The sequence below is a fragment of the Entelurus aequoreus genome, linkage group LG06 (genome assembly GCF_033978785.1).
Source record: "Entelurus aequoreus isolate RoL-2023_Sb linkage group LG06, RoL_Eaeq_v1.1, whole genome shotgun sequence".
NCBI classification, from domain to species: Eukaryota; Metazoa; Chordata; class Actinopteri; order Syngnathiformes; family Syngnathidae; genus Entelurus; species Entelurus aequoreus.
In genome coordinates, this window is record NC_084736.1 from 72,555,549 (window position 1) to 72,576,681 (window position 21,133).

The 21,133-nt window shown below is 38.1% G+C and overlaps 1 protein-coding gene across 3 annotated transcripts in view; it reads left to right on the forward strand.

Moving 5' to 3' along the window:
* Window positions 1-21,133, forward strand: part of LOC133652572 (adhesion G-protein coupled receptor D1-like) — a 103,016-nt gene that overhangs the window by 44,710 nt on the left and 37,173 nt on the right. For all 3 annotated transcript variants that reach the window (XM_062051462.1, XM_062051463.1, XM_062051464.1), the window contains exon 13: window positions 3,686-3,827. In XM_062051462.1, coding sequence (XP_061907446.1) covers window positions 3,686-3,827 — 142 coding nt within the window. The remainder of the gene's footprint in view (window positions 1-3,685; window positions 3,828-21,133) is intronic.

The following is a 21,133-nucleotide window of genomic DNA, read 5'->3' on the forward strand; positions in this document are numbered from 1 at the left end:
ATGATAGTTATATTTACACAGCCTAAAAAGCAGCACAGTTACAGTGTAAAAAAAAAAATTATGAATGAAGTTGTCATCTTCGTTATTAGTTAGCACATGCCTATAAATATTTCAAGCTAAATTTATTTATTTTTTTATTTTTAGTTTTTTTTGTTTTGTTTGTCCTGTCCAGCTACCGAGGCAAATCATATAGTTGATGTAGATGCCCACATCGGCTGTACACATTTACTTTACAAAAGGGAAGTGTGGGATACTTCTCTTGTTGCTTTATTTGTATTTGACTTTATTAAATGGATTTATATTATTATTTGGTGCAGCCGGGCCGGAGCAGGAGGGGATAGAAAGAGAAAAAAAGGAAGACAGAGGGTGGGAATTGTGGGGACAAGAGGGGGATAAGACAGAGAGACAACAACAACAGCAAACACAATAACAACAGCAACAACAGAACAACATCAGCAACTAGGATATATACAAATATGATGGTAGAAGTGATGGCAAAGAAGCAGTTAGTGAAATAAATTTTAATAATACAGAAATGACAATGAACATGGAGCAATACAAATACCAATAGAAATAGCACTATTGATAATGAATAATAACAATAACATATTATCAACAATACAATTGTTTCAAATGCAACAATACATATATGTAAGGATAACTACATTTCAAGCTAAATTTAATAGCCGATGGCTAAATTAGAGCCACGGAATTGGTGTACGTCTCTTGATCCGATTAGTTAACTACTCGTTAGATCAGGCCTGGGCAATTATTTTGACTCGGGGGCCAGATTTAGAGAAAAAAAAATGTGTCTGGGGGCCGGTATATCTATTTTTAAGGACACTTATACAAAACCTCACAATAATGTCTGATTGAATGCTAAAAACGTTATGACAGACCGCCTTTAAAAACGTAATGGAATTTTTAATTTTTCTATAAACGATAAAACACTGAATATTGACAAACTATGAATGTCACACCCCCTTTCGATCGACATATTTTACAACCAAGTGAAACGCAACAAACAGTGAAATATGAACGCGAAGGGTACAAAATAAACCCACCGACAATCTGATATATCTGATATATCACTAAGCTTTAGAACTTTGTTGTGAAAAGCCCCTTCTGCGTCTGTGGAAATGCTTCCCGCCCACACTGCTTGGTGCCTCGTCTGAGCTGCTGTGACGTAGATTACCATAGTAACTAATTATATGACCATAGTAACTAATTAGATTACCATAGTAACTAATTAGATTACCATAGTAACTGGTATATCATCCATAAGCGCAGATTCCAACCATTGAAATACTTTGTAGAGTTCAAGACTTACGGTCATTAGAAAACATGACTGCACATCATAATGGCAGCTACACTTTCCATCTTAAAGATCTAAAAAAATTATTTGGGAATGTCCGGCGGGCCAGATTGAAAAGCTTAACGAGCCGCATGTGGCCCCCGGGCCTTAATTTGCCCAGGTCTGCGTTAGATAGTTCATGAATAGTCGACTATAAAAATGGAGTGGGTGAGTCCTTAAAGTGTGGTCACAATCATTTCAACCGATCCAACCTTTGCGTGTTTACCATGATCTGAATGACTGAGAATCTACACAGGCTTAGAAAAAACAACATAAAGTGCTTATTTTTTATTTGCAGCATATGACATGTCTGCCTCTTATTTGGTGTGTGAAGACATGCAATTAACAATCACAAGATGTTGACAACACAGGGTGCTTACATGAACACTCTTTCAATATTTGACAATGGGGGAAACTTTTTTTGATGATTATTTTAGGGCTTTATTTAAATTGCAATGGATTTGACATAAAACAGTGTCTTACTGAGTTCATATTATTTATATTCGTATGGAATCTGTATTTTGTTATATCTGCTCCTATGTCTACATCTTCTTAACTTAACCTGCACCACACCTAGTCAATTTGTTTTGTATTCCTGTTAGAGATGCGCGGATAGGCAATTATTTCATCCGCAACTGCATCACAAAAGTCGTCATCCACCCGCCATCCACCCGAACTAACATTTTATCAAAACCACAGCCACCCGCCACCCACCCGTTGTTATATATCTAATATAGACGATGCAAGGCATTCCTATTAAAGAAAGGAGACTGATCCAATGTAGCAGAGACATTCAATGCGTGCCAAAAAATACATAGTTAAATGTTGTTACCCACATACGAAAAACTAGCAGCACTCTTTGAAACAGGCAATTATTCATCAGGCACTGCTGCAGCTGTTACGCCAAATTTCTCCCCCCCCCCCCCCCCCCCCCCATTTACTTCCGTGGTCATTGACAGCGATCGATAGCACTTCGGCTTTGACTGCCCGTCGCTGGAAGGATACTTCGTCTTTGACAGCTGCTGGAATCTGAAGAAATAGATTATTGTTTTTTTTTTGTACAGGCGTGAAACAGGACAGTCGGGTTAAGGACCCCCGGCAACTTTGTGATTTTATTGGACGCAGCCCCGGAAGTAAATGGGGGGAAGGCTTTTGTAGGGGGGAAGAAATTTGGCGTGACAGCTGCAGCAGTACCTGATGAATAATTGCCTGTTTCAAAGAGTGCTGCTCGTTTTTCGTATGTCGGTAACAACATTTAACTATGTATTTTTTTTTTCTGAATTGGTTCAACCGCCACCCGCCCGAATCTATTCAAAATCTATTTTCTTCGTCATGCATCCGCCCGACCCGCGGATTATCCGCGGAGTCCGCGGTTGTGTCCGCAAACCGCGCATCTCTAATTCCTGTCACAATCCTTGGTAGTCCCAACATGACAACATATTAAATCAGGGGTGTCAAACGTACGGCCCGAGGGCCGGATTAGGCCCGTGAAGAGGTTTTATCCGGCCCGTGGGATGAGTTTGCTAAGTATAAAAATTAACCTGAAATTTTTTAATGAAAGAAACAGCTTGTGGAGGTCTTGCAACTCCGGGTTCTTCGGACCACCCAGGAGAGACATGACAGGCTCGACGGTTTTGTGATTTGGTTTATTTTTCAATAAACTTATCATTCTGCTTCATTCAAATAACTATAACATATAGAACATGCTATACGTTTACCAAACAATCTGTCACTCCTAATCGCTAAATCCCATGAAATCTTATACGTCTAGTCTCTTACGTGAATGAGCTAAATAATATTATTTGATATTTTACGGTAATGTGTTAATAATTTCACACACAAGTCGCTCCTGAGTATAAGTCGCACCCCCGGCCAAACTATAAAAAAAACTGCGACTTATAGTCCGAAAAATACGGTAATTTGATTTTGACATACATACATTTTTTATATTGATAGATTGAAAATTAACACCAATGAGTTGACTGATGAGTATTATCACATAATTTATTCAGAAAATATACATAACGACAAATAACTTATTAATCGCAACATGTAAGTGTAAAAAAACAACAACAACATTATGATTTGTTCTATTTCTAAACAAAACAACAATCTGAATTTGTCTTTATTTTTTAAGTCATCGTGCCGTGATTTTATCAGTTCGGCCCACTTGGTAGTAGATTTTTCTCCATGTGGCCCCCCGATCTAAAATGAGTTTGACACCCCTGATTCAAATCAATTAAAAAGCAGAATTAAACGTTGAAACTATTTCTTATGACAGAAGTGTTGCTCTTGCATTTATGTAAATAACAATAGTTTCTGTCTTTTTAGGATTGACGAAGCTGCGGACTTCAAGGATCATAAAATCCAGGTTGCAAGCTGCTTAATCTCTCTGAACGTGGAGCCGTCCCCGGCCTTGTCGGTCAACCTCTCCGGGGCGCCTCTCATCAAGATCGTTCTGACCCATGTTTTGGTGAGAACCCCACTTAACATGAAACACAAACTGTCCCAGTTTCCTCTTAGTTGACTCATGTGTTGATGTTCCATTAACTCTGGGTGAGCCAGGCCTGCTGGGAAAGTCGAATGTTTAGGGTTTTCCAGTTGACAGACACAGTAAGAGGGTGTGGGACATTCACCTTATCTAACAGATATGAATTTTCTGTAGTTGCAGTCGATGAGTATCTCTCTTTGAACTATAGCAGCTCTATGTTTGATATTCCCTTTTGTAAAAGAGTGTCGACCGCTGACTAAGTAGTAAAGGTTTCCATTAGCCGGCTTTCTCTTTTCCATCAGTGAGGATTGGCTTCCAGAAGACAAACTGGTTATGCAAATGTGACTTTCAGCTTTACTGAGGGGAACGATAACTTATTTGCTACTTTGTAGATTTAACATTCACTGGGAGAAACACTTGGGTGTTTTATAGCCTACAAGGCTGCTCCCTCAGTCGGAAATACAGCAGCTAGACTTCATTCATGTAAAACATCAAAGGTTCATCCAGTAAATAAAGACCCCGCAATGTAATTCTGCATTAGACAAGGGCTTATCCGGCCCAGGAATGACACCATACTGGGCCCAGAGTTCAGTTCAAAACTTGGTAGACAAACATTTTTACAACAAATTCTTAAAAACACTTGAGTGCTCATGCTGTATAGAGGAACTTGTAAACACATTGGCAGATTCTTGCATTGATATTTTAACTAAAGATGTCCGATAATGGCTTTTTTGCCGATATCTGATATTCCGATATTGTCCAACTCTTAATTACCGATACCGATATCAACCGATACCGATATATACAGTTGTGGAATTAACACATTGTTATGCCTAATTTAGTTGTGATGCCCCGCTGGATGCATTAAACAATGTAACAAGGTTTTCCAAAATAAGAGAACAACTTCAACTCAAGTTATGGAAAAAAGTGCCAACATGGCACTGCCATATTTATTATTTAAGTCACAAAGTGCATTCTTTTTTTTAACATGCCTCAAAACAGCAGCTTGGAATTTGGGACATGCTCTCCCTGAGAGAGCATGAGGAGGTTGAGGTGGGGGGGTAGGTGGTAGCGGGGGGTGTATATTGTAGCGTCCCGGAAGAGTTGGTGCTGCAAGGGGTTCTGGGTATTTGTTCTGTTGTGTTTATGTTGTGTTACGGTGCGGATGTTCTCCCGAAATGTGTTTGTCATTCTTGTTTGGTGTGGGTTCACAGTGTGGCGCATATTTGTAACAGTGTTAAAGTTGTTTATACGGACACCCTCAGTGTGACCTGTATGGCTGTTGATCAAGTATGCCTTGCATTCACTTGTGTGTGTGAAAAGCCGTAGATATCATGTGATTGGGCCGGCACGCAAAGGCAGTGCCTTCAAGGTTTATTGGCGCTCTGTACTTCTCCCTACGTCCGTGTACACAGCAGCGTTTTAAAAAGTCATAAATTTTACTTTTTGAAACCGATACAGATAATTTTGAAACCGATACCGATAATTTCCGATATTACATTTTAAAGCATTTATCAGCCGATAATATCGGACTGCCGACCTAGTATGCATGCGCAAAAAAAAATCATATCTTTAATTGACGTGTGAAAGTAAACAATGTGATAAATAACATTTTACAACAATCATAGATATCTGGTCAAGACAATGTGCTTGTACGATGAAATTGGCGGTGGTACTTGACGGCCGCAACCACTTCATGGCTTCACAATAGTTACGGAGTACAACACTAGACATTGAGTAATCGCTCGACATACATGGCGGACAATAACTGATAGTCTGCTTTGCCAGTCCAAATGTATTCGCTGTTTTTCGTAGTACTCCCTCGTCCACGGGAGCCCGCATTCTCCTTGTCTCCCCTTCGACAAATAGACAAAGTTTTTCGCTAAGTAGAATCACAGCTGACCTGGACATTGGAAAGTTCTCTTGCCATTCCTGTGGCACAACACACTCGTTGACAAACATATCCCACCAGGCTGCCGTTCTTCCAGGCCTTATCCAAAATCGCTCAACATTGCTATGTTGCCGTCTGAGATGTGTTGTATCCAAAATAGCTGCAATCGCCCGTTTCCTTCTTTTAAGGTGGCGCGGTCTTTCTGGCGTCACTTCCTCTCCGAACTCAGTTTGTAAACGATCGACGAGTCCATTCAAGAAATACACGGCGCACTTACCCGTGTAAAAAATTATCCAAGGAGGGGAACCTTAAACGATGGGTTAGTGTGGCTGAAACGGGGCTTAGGCTAAATAATTATTCGTTTAAGGAGTTATCCGGCCTTTTGATTGATTGATTGATTGAGACTTTTATTAGTAGATTGCACAGTACAGTACATATTCCGTACAATTGACCACTAAATGGTAACACCCGAATAAGTTTTTCAACTTGTTTAAGTCGACGTCCACGTTAATCAATTCATGGTAACGTAGACAGGGCCTAAGTCGTCTCCTTTTGGGCAGATACACATTTTTTTCCTGCACTGTGACTTATGTAACTAAGGGGTTGTTGTGGCCTGTTTACTTAAGATGCAGTCAGTAGTCATTTGTTCAACTACTTTAGTGACACTAGTGGTTCCTCAAAGTTCCGTTTTTGGTCTTCCCTTTTTCATAATTTGGACTACTGCAAGTTCAGTTAAAAAAAACTTGTGAGAGACTCACATTTTTGCAGAAAATTCTTAAAAACATTAGCGTGCTGTCACAGTAATTATCTTTGACTAGATTTTTTGCAGAAGGTGCTTAAGTGAAGTGTGTGAAGTGAATTATGTTTATATAGCGCTTTTCTCTAGTGACTCAAAGCGCTTTTACATAGTGAAACCCAATATCAAAGTTACATTTAAACCAGTGTGGGTGGCACTGGGAACAGGTGGGTAAAGTGTCTTGCCCAAGGACACAACGGAAGTGACTAGGATGGCGGAAGCGGGGATCGAACCTGGAACCCTCAAGTTGCTGGCACGGCCACTCTACCAACCGAGCTATACCGCCCCATTAAAGAAAGTGCTTCTGTCACTCTTGCAAAAAAAATAAAATAGGCCAAAATCAAATGTCTACTGTAAAGGACGTTGGTTCTTAGGAATATACAACCTAAGGCTAATAGTGAAGAGAGCAGTACGGCAACACCAGTCCTAAGTTTTTTCTGGAAATGTGGCCCTCAAAACAATTTAGTTGCATATACCTGGCATGAATAGAAACCATTCAGCTTTGTTTAGCGTAATTTTTCTTGGGGAAATCGATGTTTATGCTGCAATTATTTAGCATTAATCATGTGATGATGATTACTATGTTTGGACATCTACTGTTATTTTAAGAGAGCTGGCAATGTTCTAATTTAGGTGTAACACTACAATACTAGGAACTTTTATTAACATGCTCGAATGGTTATTTATATTTAGGATCTGATTTGCAATTTGGCGTTCATTTTTGGCTGTCAACTGGTCCAGAGGGTTTTTTTTTTCCTCTTACTGTTCTGCAGTGCAGACCTGATTTGGTAAAAGTATTTTCGGAGAACAAATGTATCTGGCAGCTGATGAATGTCCACCCTGCACACTCGCAGCTTGTGGCAGACCTTTCACGTCACTGTTTTCGTTGCTCTTTATTGTCTGCACAAGTTCCACCTAAAAGATGTCTTCTCATGGCTCCGGAACCGAAGCTTAGAATGTGTGATTTGCAGCTGACCTCTCTGTTTATCGCCAGGGAGTTGACACGCACCCGGCAACTTCATTAAAACCTTGCAGGGAGAATAAATGTGTCTAAGGCAGAGATGTATCAGGCCTTCCTCGTTGCTGTGGTTACAGTTCAGTTGTCACATGGGCAGCCTTAACTTAAGGGGGGGCCCCGGAGCTGAGGGGGTTTTGGAGGCTCCTGCCCCCACACTGCAAAAAGTCAGTGTTAAAAAATACAAAAATGAGGGGTATTTTATTTGAACTAAGCAAAATTATCTGCCAATAGAACAAGAAAATTCGGCTTGTCAAGACTTTCCAAAACAAGTAAAATTAGCTAACCTCAATGAGCCCAAAAATACCTTAAAATAAGTATATTCTCACTAATAACAAGTGCACTTTTCTTAGTAGAAAAAAAAGAGACCTTTTTGCTCAATATGTTGAAAAATATTCTTAAATTAAGTGAATGCTAGTGCCATTATCTTGACATAATGATATGCGCTCGGCATTACATTTCTTGAAACCAGCAAACTTATACTAAAAACTAATTCATTGTTCTTAATGGAAAGGCAACAAGGCAACTGCTTGTAACTCTCGGGGTCTACTAGCCGCTCAGGCAAATCATATGGTCTAAAAATGCATTTTTCCATCGATAACATGACATCATCGCGCCAAGTGCGTGCTCTTTCAGTCAATTAGTGTGCATATATACAGCCTGGCCCCCGGCCAAAAAATTTTTATTTGTAATTTTGAGGAATTTATCTGAATGTGCATGAACTATTTCTGTTCAAAATTGTTAGAAATGTCACATGTTAAATGTTTAAATATTCAGTTTACTGTACTGTGCCAACTGTACTACTATATAAGTATGTATTTTCTATTGTTTCATTGAAAATAAAACAGCTTCTTTGTGACGGGCACGTACACATCTGTGCGAGTGTAACACAGGCCAGTCAACTTCAATCATTCAATCAATCAATCAATCAAAGTTTATTTATATAGCCCTAAATCACAAGTGTCTCAAAGGGCTGCACAAGCCACAATGACATCCTCGGCTTTGATCCCATATCAGGGCAAGAAAAAACTCAACCCAATGGGATACAATTAGAAACCTTGGAGGGGACCGCAGATGTGGGGGGCAGAGCAGAAGAGAGACGGCAGATCAACTGGTCTAAAAGGGGGGTTTATTTAAAGGCTAGAGCAGGCCTGGGCAATTATTTTGCCTCAGGGGGCCAAATTTAGAGAAAAAAATGTGTCTGGGGGCCGGTATATCTATTTTTAGGAACACTAATACAAAACCTCACAATATTGTCTGATTGAATGCTAAAAACGGTACGACAGACCGCCTTAAAAAACGGACTGGAGTTTTTAAATTTTTTTACTGAAAGGAGACACGCAGAATGTACATGAACATAAAGAATGTGGGATTTACAATATTAACCATGAACGATAAAACACTGAATATTGACAACATATGAACGTCACACCCCCTCTCGATCGACATATCTAACAATCAAGCAAAACGCAACAAACACAGCGAAATATGAACGCGAAGGGTAAAAAAAACCCCACCTACAATCTGATACATCTGATATATCACTAAGCTTTAGCACTTTGTTGTAAAAATCTCCTTTCGCGTCTGTCCCTGACACCCGCATTTCAGGCTGGCCGCTCTGGAAACACTCTGTGGAAACGCTCCCCACCCACACTGCTTGGTGCCTCGTGTGAGCTGCTGTGACTTAGATTACCATAGTAACTAATTAGATGACCATAGTAACTAGTATATCATGCAAAAGCACAGATTCCAACCATTGAAATACTTTATATAGTTCAAGACTTACGGTCTTTTGGGAATGTCAGACGGGCCAGATTGAAAAGCTTAACGGGCCACATGCGGCCCCCGGGCCTTAATTTGCCTAGGTCTGGGCTAGAGTATACAAATGAGTTTTAAGATGGGACTTAAATGATTCATCTGAGGTAGCATCTGTAACTGTTACCGGGAGGGCATTCCAGAGTACTGGAGCCCGAATAGAAAACGCTCTATAGGGCGGTATAGCTCGGTTGGTAGAGCAGCCGTGCCAGCAACTTGAGGGTTCCAGGTTCGATCCCCGCTTCCGCCATCCTAGTCACTGCTGTTGTGTCCTTGGGCAAGACACTTTACCCACCTGCTCCCAGTGCCACCCACACTGGTTTAAATGTAACTTAGATATTGGGTTTCACTATGTAAAGCACTTTGAGTCACTAGAGAAAAACTCTATATAAATATAATTCACTTCACTTCACACTATAGCCCGCAGACTTTTTTTGGTCTCTGGGAATCACTAATTAGCCTGTCAGTAAGTGTTGGTGACGAACCCCAAGATGCAGAGATGGCAGGCTTGATGTAGGAAAACATTACTTTTAATGTCAAAAATAAAATGCAGGAAAAGAGGAATCAGGAACCAGGAACCAGGCAAACTGGAAACAGCTTACAGGAACCAGGAAACAGGATACCAGGAAACGAGGAGTACTGGAGACAGCAAACAGTCGACAGCATACAGGAAACAGCAAACAGCGTACAATACTCCAGCACTGACTGGAGGGCGAGGCAGGTATAAATAGTTGCCTGATTGGCAATTGCCACCAGGTGTGCCAAGCTGCCAATCAGGTGAGGGAAACGAAACGAGCGCTCAGGGCGACGTGCAGGAACTGGAACCAAAATAAAACACAAACAGAGGAATACCCAGACATAACCAAACTGTCAGTGACAAGCCTGACAAAGCCGGAGTTCTTAGAACGCAGATTTCTTAACGGGACATACGGTACAATACAATCAGCAAGATAGGATGGAGCTAGACCGTTTAGCATTTTATACTTAAGTAGTAAAACCTTATTGTCGCATCTTAAGTGCACAGGAAGCCAGTGCAGGTGAGCCAGTATAGGCCTAATATGATCAAACTTTCTTGTTCTTGTCAACTTCAAGAATAGTGCTGGGGATATTGGGGATTTCCTGCGGCTCAGTAGTCAGCACGTAGTCAGAAAATAAGCAAATATCACCCTTATTTGAGATATTTAATCTAAGTAAGAGTGCATACTGCAAAAACTGAAATCTAAGTAAGATTACATATCTCAAATAAGGGTGATATTTGCTTATTTTCTGTCTGATAAGATAATTCTTCTCACTAAGCAGATTTTATGTTAGAGTGTTTTACTTGTTTTAAGGGTTTTGTTCCTAAATGATCTCAGTAAGATATTACAGCTTGTAGCTGAGATTTGATGACCTATATTGAGTAAAACATGCTTGAAACTAGAATATCAACTGTTGCAAAGCTGTGTCATCAACACTCACAAGTATAAAACTACTTTTTTAAAGTAATAATTTCTTATTTCAAGCATGAAATAAAAAATCATGATTTTGACACAAATGTGTTTCATAATTAAAACAGATGACAGCCAAATGGACTTTGCTGTTTTATTTTCAATGAAACAATAGAAAATACATACTCATATAGTAGTACAGTTGGCACAGTACAGCAAAATGATAGTTAATATTTAAACATTTAACATTTCAAACAATTTTGAACAGAAATAGTTTATGCACATTCAGATAAATTCTTCAAAATTACAATAAAAAAAAATTTGGCCGGAGGCCGGGCTGTATATATATGCACTAATTGACTGAAAGAGCACGCACTTGGCGCGATGATGTCATGTTATCGATGGAAAAATGCATTTTTAGACAATATGATTTGCCTGGCTAGGAGACCCCGACAGTAACAAGCGGTTGCCTTGTTGCCTTTCCATTAAGAACAATAAATTAGTTTTTAGTATAAGTAAATGTAATGTCGAGCGCATATCATTATGTCAAAAACAATGGCACTAGAATTTATTTAATTTAAGAATATTTTTCAACATATTGAGCAAAAATGTCTCATTTTGTTTTTTCTACCAAGAAAAGTGCACTTGTTATTAGTGAGAATATACTTATTTTAAGGTATTTATGGGTTCATTGAGGTTAGTTAATTTTACTTGTTTTGGAAAGTCTTGACAAGCTGAATTTTCTTGTTCTATTGGCAGATAATTTTGCTTAGTTCAAATAAAATACCCCTCATTTTTGTATTTTTTTTTCTTGTTTTTGAACACTGACTGTTTGCAGTGTGGGCTAAGCCCTTGCATTCACTGTGTGCAGGTTTTAATCGCAAACATCATTTATTTTCCCTATCAGATTCATGTCAGGACTAAACAAGCTATCGTGGGCTGATAGTGTCGTCGACCTTGTGCATCATGCATGCATCACCTGTAGAATCCAACAATAGTGGCCTCGCACCCTTGATTCATGTTACTGTAATGATGAGGTCATGCCATTCCCATAAAGGCTCCGTCATGCATCCGCATGGCATTGGGCTAATCAAGTTTAGTTCCCAGAGAAAAAATGTTATCAAGACTCCTGGAGGCCCACATGCTTTCTCACGCCACTCAGCTTCAACGTTGATTAGAACCTGGCAGCGTCAGAGATTTAATGATACCGTCTGACTTGTTCGGATGGAGGGTAGAGGAAAGCGGAGAATGGGAGGCATGGGGGTCTGTAGTTAAACATTAATGCTTGGGTAAAATCCCTCACACCTCCTCCCATGTCTTCTCCTCTCTTCCGAGCACCAGCATGAAGTAAACACATGGAAAGATTTACTTCATGTGTGAAAAAGATGAATGAGGTTGAAAATGGGAGGAAATTAAAAACAGATTTTTTTTAAGAAAAAATCTGTTGCTGTTACAGAACAGTGAATTGATTTGGTAACCTCATAAAAAAAGACCCAAATGATGACAGGAGGAAAATAATACATCAGCCTTCCTCATTAACTTTTATATCGCTGAATTTCTAATATAAGTGGAACCTCAAAGATGAAACGTTTTGTGCCTGTTATGCATGTGCCTCGTTTGACATCATGCATTAAAATTAGAGATGTCCGATAATGGCTTTTTTGCCGATATCTGATATTCCGATATTGTCCAACTCTTAATTACTGATTCCGATATCAACCAATACCGATATATACAGTCGTGGAATTAACACATTATTATGCCTAATTTTGTTGTGATGCCCCGCTGGATGCATTAAACAATGTAACAAGGTTTTCCAAAATAAATCAACTCAAGTTATGGAAAAAAATGCCAACATGGCACTGCCATATTTATTATTGAAGTCACAAAGTGCATTATTTTTTTTAACATGCCTCAAAACAGCAGCTTGGAATTTGGGACATGCTCTCCCATGAGAGAGCATGAGGAGGTTGAGGTGGAAGGGGTTGGGAGGGCGGGGTTTAGGGGTAGGGGGCAGCGGGGGATGTATATTGTAGCGTCCCGGAAGAGTTAGTGCTGCAAGGGGTTCTAGGTATTTGTTCTGTTGTTTTTATGTTGTGTTACGGTGCGGATGTTCTCCCGAAATGTGTTTGTCATTCTTGTTTGGTGTGGGTTCACAGTGTGGCGCATATTTGTTTATACGGTACCCTCAGTGTGACCTGTATGGCTGTTGACCAAGTATGCTAGGCATTCACTTGTGTATGTGAACAGCCGTAGATATTATGTGATTGGGCCGGCACGCAAAGGCAGTGCCTTTAAGGTTTATTGGCGCTCTGTACTTCTCCCTACGTCCGTGTACACAGCGGTGTTTTAAAAAGTTATACATTTTACTTTTTGAAACCGATGTCGATAATTTCCGATATTACATTTTAAAGGATTTATCGGCCGATAATATTGGCAGTCCGATATTATCGGACATCTCTAATTAAAATATAGTGTAACATGTCGTTTAACAATACCTCAGTGACTCATCACAATTATATTTAGGCACAAAAATATAAATATACGATGCATCCAAAATTACAGGAATGCTTACACATTGTGAAATATATGTGTTGCTACAGTGTGTATTATATAGTGCATGGGTTGGGGCGGGGGTCAGCAACCCGCAGCTCTTTAGCGCCGCCCTAGTGGCTCCCTGGAGCTTTTTCAAAGATGTGTGAAAATGGAAAAAGATGAAAAATATATTATATACTATGGTTTCTGTCGGAGGACAAACATGACACATATCACCCTTATTTGAGATATTTAATCTTACTTTGATTTCAGTTTTTGCAGTGTGGTTTGATCATCTGGGCTTTTAGCCTACTGGCTTTAGGTGTCTGTCTCACATTGCCTGTTTGAATTCGTTTTGGTACAAACGGTAAATTGGTCAAATTTGTATAATTGGCAATGACGCATTTGCAAAAAGTGAGTAAAAAACATGAAAAGCAAAATCATTTGTGTAGGACAACAAACTAACTTTCTTCTGTTACTTCTTTTTGTCGTTTTTTTTAATATTTATCACAAAACTACTGTGGGGTTCACAGCAGCACTGGGTCCTTAGTTAGTCGTTAGTCGCTTTTTTAATAGGGATTATAGTTTTATATCAAGGCTCTGATTAATCGCTAAATTGGACCTAAAAAGACCTGCTCAGTGGCCTTGTGGTTAGAGATCGATAGGTTGTGAGTTTAAACCCCGGCCGAGTCATACCAAAGACTATTTTTGCACAATAACTCAGATATATATATATATATATATATATATGATCGATAGGTTGTGAGTTTAAACCCCGGCCGAGTCATACCAAAGACTATTTTTGCACAATAACTCAGATATATATATATATATATATATATATATATATATATATATATATATATATATATATATATATATATATATATATATATATATATATATATATATATATATATATATATATATTAATCATCATATTTGAAAAAAAAACAAAAACTTGCCATTACATTACAAAACAGGCTTGAACACATCTTCAATGTATCTTTGACAGCTGTGACTAAAACATATTCAGCACCGTAGATGTGAAAAATGTTTTATTTTACCATATACGACAATGATTACAGTAGTCTAACATTAACCTTGGCTAGATTTCACCTTTAAAATACTCATGCACTGCAAAAACTGAAATCTAAGTAAGATTAAATATCTCAAATAAGTGTGATATTTGCTTATTTTCTGTCTGATAAGATAATTCTTCTCACTAAACAGATTTTATGACCTATATTGAGTAAAACATGCTTGAAACTAAAATATCAACTGTTGCAAAGCTGTGTCATCAACACTCACAAGTATAAAACTGCTTTTTCAAAGTAATAATTTCTTATTTCAAGCATGAAATAAAAAATCATGACTTTGACACAATTTTGTCTCATAATTAAAACAGATGACAGCCAAATGGACTTTGCTGTTTTATTTTCAATGAAACAATAGAAAAGATGTACTCTTATTGTAGTACAGTTGGCACAGTACAGTAAACGGACAGTTAATATTTAAACATTTGACATTTCAAACAATTTTGAACAGAAATAGTTCATGCACATTCAGATAAATTCTTCAAAATTACAATAAAAAAAAAATTGGCCGTAAATATATATATATATATTTTTTTATATATATATATATATTCCTTGCGCACTAATTGACTGAAAGAGCACGCACTTGGCGCGATTATGTCATGTTATCGATGGGAAAATGCATTTTTAGACAATATGATTTGCCTTAGCGGCTAGTAGACCCCGAGAGTAACAAGCGGTTGCCTTGTTGCCTTTCCATTAAGAAAAATAAACTAGTTTTTAGTATAAGTTTGTTGCTTTCAAGAAATGTAATGCCGAGCGCATATCATTATGTTAAGATAATGGCACTAGCGTTTACTTTAATTTAAGAATATTGTTCAACATACTGACAAAAAAGGTCTCATATTTGTTTTTTCTATTAAGAAAAGTGCACTTGTTAGTCAGAATATACTTATTTTAAGGTATTTTGTGGCTCATTGAGGTTAGCTAATTTTATTTGTTTTGGAAAGTATTGACAAGCCAAATTTTCTTGCTCTATTGGCAGATAATTTTGCTTAGTTCAAGTAAAATACCCCTAATTTTTATTTATTTTTTTCCTTGTTTTTGAACACTGACTTTTTGCAGTGTGTGAATAACACATCTCTATTATTCTACAGTTAATGTGTTTTAAGGAGACTGCCTCCATCAAAATAAATTGTTAAAATGCTAAAACTATGTCAACCTTATAAAAACACCACCACACTGCATTGTTGGACACGGATTTTGCAAGTGGAAGGGTCTCTGTGGCGCATACAGTAACATTAACATGCCTTGCCACCACCCTATTATGCTATGTATTGAAGCGCTGGCCAAATGCGAGCATTTTTGTGAGATGAGGTTGTCTGATTCCATATGTTCCATGCTCTCCAACTACCCTGCCAAGGCTCAAAATGACTCTATTTCGGCCAATGCGCAGGATTTAGACAGGCCAGAAAGCAATGTAATGTTACACTGCCTGTGGGAAATTAATCACATGAATTAATTCATGGAAAACAATCTCCTCATGCCAATTCAACTCTAAGAAAAATGACAATTTGACATTCCCTATTTGTTGCTTGGAACCAAAGTACCATTCAGGGCAGCTTTTAATACAACTTACCACTAACCTTATCCAAAGCAACTCAGATATTTATTTTATTTTCCTCAACACCCCGCACGCCTGTCAACACTTCTTGTTTTGAACGTCCACCTCAGAGACTGAGCCGAGACCACAGCTGCATGTCTTATTAAGTGTCCCCCGACACAATGACCTCACTCCGGACCAGTTGTGCCTCACTGCATGCGTTAAGATCGGAAGACCACATGCTGAATATTGATTCAAAGCCAAGCCGGGACTGCAAAGACTTGCTACAAGTGTGTGATCTGCTCACCGTCAGCCAGCAAGTTTGCAACACGTCTCCTTCATGCTCGCTATCAGAGTCAGAGGGCATACTTGCAAACCTTGAGACCTCCGAATTTGGGAGATTTGGGGGGTTAAGGGGGGAGGAGTATATTTATAGGTAGAATTCACTGAAATTAAAGTATTTCTTATATATATATATATATATACATATATATATATATATATATATATATATATATATATATATATATATATATATATATATATATATATATATATATATATATATATATATATATATATATATATATATATATAAAATAAATACTTGACTTTCAGAGAATTCTAGCTACCGTATTTTTCGGAGTATAAGTCGCACTGGCCGAAAATGCATAATAAAGAAGGAAAAAAACATATATAAGTCGCACTGGAGTATAAGTCGCATTTTTGGGGAAATGTATTTGATAAAACCCAACACCAAGAATAGACATTTGAAAGGCAATTTAAAATAAATAAAGAATAGTAAACAACAAGCTGCATAAGTGTACGTTATATGAGGCATAAATAACCAACTGAGAACGTGCCTGGTATGTTAACGTAACATATTATGGTAAGAGTCATTCAAATAACTATAACATATAGAACATGCTATACGTTTACCAAACAATCTGTCACTCTTAATCGCTAAATCCCATGAAATCTTATACGTCTAGTCTCTTACGTGAATGAGCTAAATAATATTATTTGATATTTTACGGTAATGTGTTAATCATTTTACACATAAGTCGCTCCTGAGTATAAGTCGCACCCCCGGCCAAACTATGAAAAAAATTGTGACTATATATATATATATATATATATATATATATATATATATATATATATATATATATATATATATATATATATATATATATATATATATATATATATATATATATATATATATAGATATAGATATATATAGATATATATATATATATATATATATATATATATATATATATAGATATATATATATATATATATATATATATATATATATATATATATATATATATATATATATATATATATATATATATATATATATATATATATATATATATATATATATATATATATATATATATATATATATATATATATGTATGTGTGGGAAAAAATCACAAGACTATTTCATCTCTACAGGCCTGTTTCATGAGGGGTTTCCTCAATCCTCAGGAGATTTCTCCTGAGGATTGAGGAAACCCCTCATGAAACAGGCCTGTAGAGATGAAATAGTCTTGTGATTTTTTCCCACACATACATATATATATATATATATATATATATATATATATATATATATATATATATATATATATATATATATATATATATATATATATATATATATATATATATATATATATATATAAATAAAAGAAATACTTGAATTTCAGTGTTCATTTATTTACACATATACACACACACATAACACTCCTCTACTCATTGTTGTATTTGAAAGTGCAATGTTTTGCAGCCAGTAGCACAGCCTTTGAAGGAGCATAGGTATGGGCAGTATCTGTGAAATTTAATGAAACAACTCTTGATATTTTTCTTTTCTGCGTCTTGTGCTACCTAATTTTTGGTGATTTAACCCCCCAATTCCAACCCTTCATAAAAATAAGTCCAAAATTTAACTCAACACTCGCAACTCATAAATTGGGTTATCAAAATAACCCAGCATTTTATAGTGTGTGGAATAAATGTCATTTTAAATGTAATCAAATTCTGCCCACGGTTTTGATAGACTCCTACCCAAAGGTAGACATTTCTCATGTCCAACCATGTTTAGATCAGTAGTTGTACAGTTTTTAGTGGAGCCATCTGGACAGAGACAGTGACAACAGCGGGGACTACAGGGCTTTGCCAAAACCATTTGTCCTAAATAAAGCCGATAAGCGAAAGCTACAATACAAGATCAAATGGACAAAACATTTTATTCAGATCCAGAACTTATTCTGTTTCTCAGGAAAAAATCCCTGGATCCAACAAGCTGATCTCAAAAGATTTGACAGAGATAAAAGCCTTTGAAAATATAAAATGTGATTATCTGTGTTGCATCTAAAATATTTTCCCAATGGACAAACTGACAGAGATGTTGTAATCAGTTGTGATGTTGGACCGAAGATCAACAAAGCTGTAGTGTCAGATGCATTCAAAATATGAAATGGACTTATAGAAACATTCCTCCAAAATCTTGTAAAGACGTCGAAGTGCAGGGTGGTGTCAGCAATTGTCTGTTAGTTTTGATCTGTGCGCTGAAACAACTCTTGATATTTTTCTTTTCTACGTCTTGTGGTCTAACCAGATGTTGACGGTTCAGCTTTCAATTGGCCTCGCATTGCTCAATGTGTTGGGGCTTAAAGAGGCTGTTAGTGCTGAGTGTTGCTGCTTCGACTGCAGCCAACCTCTGGACTCTGCTGGTTGTGGATTGTCTCATGCACAAGACAAACTGGGAAGCTTAAGTTTTTAGTTTGTCATCTGAGCCTTTTTGATGCATGTGTTTCATCCTATATCATTTTACCAATTAGGCTTAGTTGCAGTACAAAGCGAACACAAGCACTATGTCAGTCATTTGTCCCGATTTTTTAGTGATGACACTCCGGAGCAGTTGTTCACCATTAAAGGTGATTCATGGATTGGAAAATGTTTTATTTTTGGAATTTTGCCCATCATTCACAATCCTTATGTGAGCCAATAGCACATGCGTCTTTCCCTTTTCTGTGCATTCCAAATATTGAAGAACTGCTAGTACAAGGAAGCTAACAATGCAGGTATTGAAAGGAAGCACAAGACCTGTGCTGAAAGATACAAACATCAAACAAACAGTAGGCATCTAAGGCCCCTTCTACACTAAGGTTATACAGGGTATATGCCACTTAACCTTATCCTTGTCCACACACACACAATGCCGTCGTTTAAGACCCTCTGCCCCCTCCTTCCTCCGGCGCAATGCGACCTAGTACGCATGTGCGGAAAATGCGCACATCATAGTCACCTCCAGTGTTGCTTTGTGTGCAAGTTCTTAAATTAAATTTAACTTATCTGAACAATATCCAGTGTTGTGGTATTTCAATTAACTGGAATCCAGTGTGCTGTGGGGCCCTATTGTAGTGAATCACACCTGAGCCATCATAAATTAATCAAATCTTTAATGGACACGTGAAAGTAAACAATGTGATAAAGAACATTTTACATCAATCAATCTAGGGATCTAGATATCTGGTCAGAATACTCCTCACTATTTTGCCTTCACTTTCATTGTCCATTCGTTTTTGTTGACTTTATATACTCTGGACCTAGACGTTGAGTCCGCGACATACACGGCGGACAATAACTGATACAGTCTGTTTTGCCAGTCCAAATTCATTCGCTGTTTTCCGTAGTCTTCCCTCGTCGGCCAGGTAATACAAAGCACACACTACTCTTGTTGTCTCTCCTCCGACAAATGGACAAAGTTTTTCGGTAAGTAGAATCACAGCTGACCTGGACATTGGAAAGTTCTCTTGCCGTCTGAGAAGTGTTGTATCCCAAATAGCTGCAATTGCTTTCTCTTAAGGTATTCATGTGTGATTTCCACAAGCGTCTGTACATGTGGAAGAATGAGAAACACGGCATGTCTGGATGACTTGCCTCCATATTTCCAGTGGCTAGCTCCGAGTTACAAAACCCGTTGTTATGAAGCTGGCCGTGGCGCGTTTTCTGACGTCACTTCCTGTGTGGGGCGCGGTCTTTCTGATGTCACTTCCTCTTCGAACTCTGTTTATAAACGGATCAATGAGTCCATACAGCATACTTGCCAACCTTGAGACCTACGAATTCGGGAGATGGGGGGGGCGTTGTTTGGGAGGCGTGGTTGCGGGGGCGGGGTTGGGGTGCGGTATTGAGGTGCAGACATCATACCCCTTCCCCTTAGAGCTGTGCTGAATGAAATTAAATTATTTTTTCCAATAATTTTGGAACTTGCAAGCTTATTTCTTCTTCTTACACATGGTCGCCATGTCTCTTTTTCGTTCTTCTGCTTCGTCTCCTTCTTGTTGTGTGTGCAGTTGTGCACTGAGCTCCAAAAGCCGTAGATGTTATTGTAGGGTCCCGGAAGAGTTAGTGCTGCAAGGAGTTCTGGGTATTTGTTCTGTTGTGTTACGGTGCGGATGTTCTCCCGAAATGTGTTTGTCATTCTTGTTTGGTGTGGGTTCACAGTGTGGCGCATATTTGTAACAGTGTTAAAGTTGTTTATACGGCTACCGTCTGTTTGACATGTATGGTTGTTGACTAAGTATGCTTGCATTCCCTTGTGTGTGTGTGTCTGTCTGTGCTTGAATTTAATGTTATCATTGAACAAGTTAGAAGATCATACACGTGTCAGCATTTCTTGATATCTTCAAGTAAAGACCATTGTTAAAACCCGTTGACTGTGCCGGCATGCTGTTTATATGGAGGAAAAGCGGACGCCTGGACAGCATGCGGCTGTTAAGGGGTGAAGGTTTCAGGTGAGAGAGGACGCTAAAGGCAGTGTCTTTAAGGCACACCCCCAATATTGTTGTCTGGGTGGAAATCGGGAGAAATTCGGGAGAATGGTTGCCCCGGGAGATTTTCGGGAGGGGCACTGAAATTCGGGAGTCTCCCGGGAAAATCTGGAGGGTTGGCAAGTATGCCATACAGAGCTAAGAGCCGGAGATTCAAGAAATACACGGCACACTTACCCGTGTAAAAAATTATCCAAGGAGGGGAACGACTTGGTATCGGATTGATACCCAAATTTGTGGTGTCTTCCAAAACTAATATAAAGTATCAAACAACAGAAGAATAAGTGATTATTACATTTTAGCAGAAGTGTAGATA